We start from the raw sequence: 5166 nt of genomic DNA on the forward strand, positions 1-5166 counted from the left end.
CCCAGCTTGCAATTTCAGACACTGAGAAGGTGAAGTCGAGTGTGTTTTGATTTGTGCTTTATTTAAAGCATACTGAGTCTGTGTTCAGTGAACAGTGGAGTCATATAATGGAGTCTCAATTTTAGTATGTGATTCCATTTTTTGTTGTCAAACTTTTGTCTTATGTGATCTACCAACCCCCACCCTGTAACACACACAGCCCAGTCACTCTGTTGTCATATTCTTTGTTTTCAGGTGAACAACCAGAATAATGTTCAACATAAACCTGTTGGAGAACCTGAAGGTTTACATCAGCAGTCGACCTCCGCTTGTGGTCTTTATGATCAGTGTAAGCGCTATGGCAATAGCTTTTCTGACACTGGGTTATTTCTTCAAAATCAAGGAGATCAAGTCACCAGAAATGACAGAGGTAGGTACAAAAAGTTCCTGAGCTAAACAGTGGGAATACTAATTTGAAAAACATGCCCAGAGCTAATGAGTTGGTTTTTTTCGCCCAAGAACACTCTCATGGGAGTGCACAGAGTCTTATGGGAGATTGTCTTCATTTATACTTCTCTAATTTCATAAGGCAAGAGGCTGTTGGTATGAATGTGTGAATAGTCTTGTTGCATTTTGAGGATGAAGCTGAATCATCTGACATGGATCTTCCCTACTGTGGCTGGGAGCCTTTCTTCTTCCATTCTGTTCTGCCAGCCAGCTTGTTTGTGGAACATCTGATTGTATCTAGTAGTAGTATTCTGGAATAAGGGAAACCAAGTTAGTATGTTCCTTCTGCAGTTTAAAGAAGGCTGTGGTGCTGCTGTGCTGAGCAGTAGTCAGGTGGTGGCTGGGACTGAACACATCTACCTTCTGTAAACAAATTGCCCCATTATCCAGATAGTCATGGTGGTATTTGTGCTTGCTTTGTGAGCCATGTAATTTTTGTTAAATGGCTTGGAACTGTGGGCAGGATGGTATGTGTCAAGGTCTGCACTGCTCTAGAGAGGTGGCAGCCAAGAGTTAACTTGCTAATCTTGTTGAAATCTTCACCTTTGTTTTAAGGACTGGAATACTTTCCTCCTGAGGTTTAATGATTTGGACTTCTGTATATCTGAGAATGAAACCTTAAAGCATCTCATCAATGATACCACAACTCCAGAAAGTACAGTGACTAGTGGACAGGCGAGATCTTCTACACAGTCTCCACAGACTCTTGAGGACTCTGGGCCAATTAACATCTCTGTTACAATCACGTTGACGCTGGACCCACTCCGGCCATTTGGCGGATATTCTCGCAATGTCACACATCTGAGTTCTACCATTTTTGGACACCAAATTGGACTATCAGGTATGCAAATCTTGACCTTTATAAATTTGAATGATAACAATATAATCAAATAAAAAAAATCACCACCTTATTACTGGTGAGATGAATCTCTAGCTTAGAACATATATGTGTTTCCAGATTTGTTGGGAGTATATTCCTATATAGAGCCCTTCACTTGTTTGCTCAAAAAACTTTTCGCTGCATTCAGAATGGAAAAGAACCTGCAGGTTTTCCAAGGTTAGGCTTTGCAGTTTAAAATTATTAACCTAATGACAATGGAAAGTAATTTTTAAGCCAGCAAAATTCCAAGTGGCAAAAGCTTCTACAATGACTGTCTTCAGTTCTCTTTTGATACATCTTCAAGTCCTTAACTCACTTTGAAGGCATTAGTGTGTATGTATACATATATATATATATGTATCTATCTATCTTAGAGATCAAGTAGCATGTTGTCTTAAAAAATACAGAGTTTATCTAAAATGTGTACGTGAATAAACTTCAATATTGCAACCAGCAACCAATAAGATGGTTAAAATTTCTGTGCTGTGAAGAGACTGATCTGTTATGTGGCTGCCCTGACAGTAAGTTTGACAAAAGATTGTGGAGAATTAGTAGAAATGGATAATAGAACGTCATTGAATTTTAGCTTTTATCCAGGGTTGCATTTTCTAATAATGCCTGAAGGCATCTTGAACCTCAGAGACCTGTGAAGAGACATTTGCCATAGCTATAAATCTGTATTACTGTGTTTTATGTTGGTTTGTTACTGCTTTAAGAGCTATCAAATGCAAGTTCCATTTCCAGTAGCTTGGGTTTATTTTCAATATTAATATATCCACATGGAGTTAACGTACACTACTTAATCTGCAGTTCAATATATGCTGGCACCTTTTTGTCTCCACAGATACCTCCTATTTGAAAAGTAAGCATCAGAAAAAAAAACGTGGAGCAGTCTTTAGGAGGAGAAATGCTAAAGATCTGTGATTTTGCTCTCTAATAAAGTTCTCTGAACGTGCATGAATTCAGTTATAAATAGCGAGTTTTCATTTCTGAAAGGAGTCGAATGACCCCACTACTTCTGGGGGAGAGATTAGAAGACCAGCAGCTGGGGCTTTTGTAGTGTGGTTTGGTTTTTAACTTTCTTTTTGCTCTCTTTTTTGATAGTAAATATCCTGGATGACTTCAAAGTTACAGATTCAGGGTGATGGTTGCTGCCTTAGTCATTTGCGTCTTGTCCTTATCCTAGTGATTGTTGCTCAGATACTTTTGTGAACGAAAACCAGCTTTCCTTCTTTCTTTCTCAAAGGCAGAGAATCCCATGAGGAGATAAATATTACATTCACCCTGCCAGCTGCCTGGAATTCGGATGACTGTGTTCTTCATGGCCACTGCGAGCAGGTTGTGTTCACAACCTGCATGACTGTGACAGCAGCCAGCAATGTATTTCCTGTCACAGTGTAAGCACATTTTAAATACTCCTTCATAGACTGGTTACAGGGTGATTAATTCTTTAGCTGGTTTTCTGAGGTTGTTACTTCCTGATGAATGTTAGTGTTGACTGTGGAAATTATGTACCTGCCCTCCTTCCCCCACAGTAAAAACCTTGTCTGGAGACTTTTGCTGTGTTTTAGCGACACTGGATTTTTTGAACTATACCTCCTACCTGCCTTTCAACATGCTACCCATGATTTAAACTTCACTAGGAACAAAATAATCTGAAAATATTTAAGAAAGATACCCAATAATTTAGTTTCACTGCCTTGTGTGAGAGCTAAGGCTTGACACTGAGGTTCTTATCCTCTTCCCTACTGAGAGATCAGCATAAGCTGAGTACTGCTTTGCTGCCATACCCCAGCAGGTACAGACCTTTCATCAAAATAATTTCCCTTTGTCTTCTCTGGACCCCCTGACACTATTCAGTACACCCTGGAGAACCACCAGATAAATTCACATGACTGTGTGAACCTTATGAAAATCAATATTTTTCTAATTAAGCTGTGGGATGTTGACTTACTGGAACAACATGCAGTTAAATTCTAATCGTGGTTTAGGAATCATATGGTTTTTATACACCCTTTTGGTTATGCTTTGGTTTTTGTTCTTGCTTTGGAAGGTCCAAGCTAAAACCATGTTTCATGCTGCTGTTGAGAAGTCTGGGGTTGACTCAGTTCTGAAAGTCAGCCTTGCTGAACATGGAGAATGGCAATCGGGGTGCTAATTGTTTCTGGTTTTCTGCAGTCAGCCACCACATTGCGTTCCTGAAACGTACAGCAACGCTACCGTTTGGTACAAGATCTTCACCACAGCACGGGACTCTAATACAAAATATGCACAAGATTATAACCCTTTCTGGTGTTACAAAGGAGCAATTGGAAAAGTGTACCATGCTTTAAATCCCAAACTCACTGTTATAGTTCCAGATGTAAGTGCCGTGGTGTTTTTATATATATGTTGGGTAAATGCTTAGCTCTAGTTTATTGAATATGGTTCTGTTCATGTCTTAAAATGATCATATTCAGTGCTGCTTTATTATGTAGTGCAAGGACTCAGACAGAGTTGGGTTTGCTTTACCCCTGGTGGGCACGATGGTCTTCGTGTAATCTCCATGTGCCTCACAGCTTTTAATAACAGACATTTATATTTTGAAATCATTTGACAAAAGACACTGCCAGTATATGGGAAGAGATATCTAGTACAGGTTCTTAACATGAGGAACATTTTGGCTCTCTGTGCCGCCATTAGGAATCACTTTCATTGCTCTGCGAGCTGCGTAAAGGGGAGAAAGTTGATTCATGAAGTAATTTCTGGGCTGATCTGATAATTATTGCTTTAATATAAAATGCCAGCTATTGGTGCATTGTCAGTTAATGGCTTTAATTCTCTGTGCAGGATGATCGCTCTCTAATAAACCTGCATCTCATGCACACCAGTTACTTTCTTTTTGTGATGGTGATTACAATGTTCTGCTATGCAGTTATTAAAGGCAGACCAAGCAAACTGAGGCAAAGCAATACAGAATTCTGCTCTGAAAAGGTGAGTATGTGTAATAAAATATTGACTCTGATAAGAAAGCACAGAAAACTTCCTTTTTTACGTAGTACAGACTGGTTTTTCTTATCTCTGGAGATGTAGATTTAATTCCCTTTCAAAGAGACATGGGTGTATCATTGTGGATAGTGCAGACAGGTGCTACAAAATAAATACATGTGCTTTGTAGATCATCAGAGTTAGATTTCTCTACTACAGAACTGGATTACTGCAGTTCAGTAAGTGCTGTAGTACAACTCTTCTGCCATAATTCTGATGTTACCTGCGCCGTTTTGTAGGAAGCATTGAATAGATAGCACTGAGGAGTTTTATTTAGCTTTTATGACAACAGACTGAAAACTTTGAATAAAGCATGATACGTAATTCTAATGGTTGTTAATCAGAATTAAATTAAAACAATGACAAAGCTATTGAAACAGTCATTATTCAGTATTGTATTGGAAACCTGCACTTTGCTTGAAGGATTAAATATGAATATATTTGATTGTGAAGTAGGAAGCTAGTGTTGGCACCTTTTGATCTTAAAGATATTTTGTACTATAAGCTGTTTTGATTTTTTTCTTTCTTTTTTTTTTAATAATTGATCATACTAAGTACAAAACACCTTCAGACTTACCTTGATTTCCTTTCCAAGTTAGAATTTCAAGGTTCTTTCAAAAAGCAAGGACAGATATGCCAGCTGCATGGAGATAAGTAATATCACTGTTATGGGGTTAAGAATTTGACTTTAATTAAATGTTTTTCTTTTTTTTTTAGGTTGCTTTGTCAGAAGCATAATCCATCCTTTCCTTTTACTGAGAATGACTGAGAAC

General features: G+C 38.3%; 1 protein-coding gene across 1 annotated transcript in view; it reads left to right on the plus strand.

Moving 5' to 3' along the window:
- Positions 1-240: 240 nt before the first annotated feature.
- The window catches only part of TMEM248 (transmembrane protein 248), a 5504-nt gene continuing 578 nt past the window's right edge, over positions 241-5166 (plus strand). Inside the window, exons 1-6 of the mRNA XM_010166173.1 lie at positions 241-409; positions 1042-1327; positions 2613-2763; positions 3545-3728; positions 4196-4339; positions 5111-5166. The exon at positions 5111-5166 is cut by the window's right edge and continues 578 nt beyond it. Coding sequence (XP_010164475.1) covers positions 251-409; positions 1042-1327; positions 2613-2763; positions 3545-3728; positions 4196-4339; positions 5111-5131 — 945 coding nt within the window. The 5' untranslated portion in view covers positions 241-250 and the 3' untranslated portion in view covers positions 5132-5166. The remainder of the gene's footprint in view (positions 410-1041; positions 1328-2612; positions 2764-3544; positions 3729-4195; positions 4340-5110) is intronic.

This window comes from Antrostomus carolinensis, unplaced genomic scaffold (genome assembly GCF_000700745.2).
Source record: "Antrostomus carolinensis isolate BGI_N321 unplaced genomic scaffold, ASM70074v2 scaffold35450, whole genome shotgun sequence".
Classification (NCBI taxonomy): domain Eukaryota; kingdom Metazoa; phylum Chordata; class Aves; order Caprimulgiformes; family Caprimulgidae; genus Antrostomus; species Antrostomus carolinensis.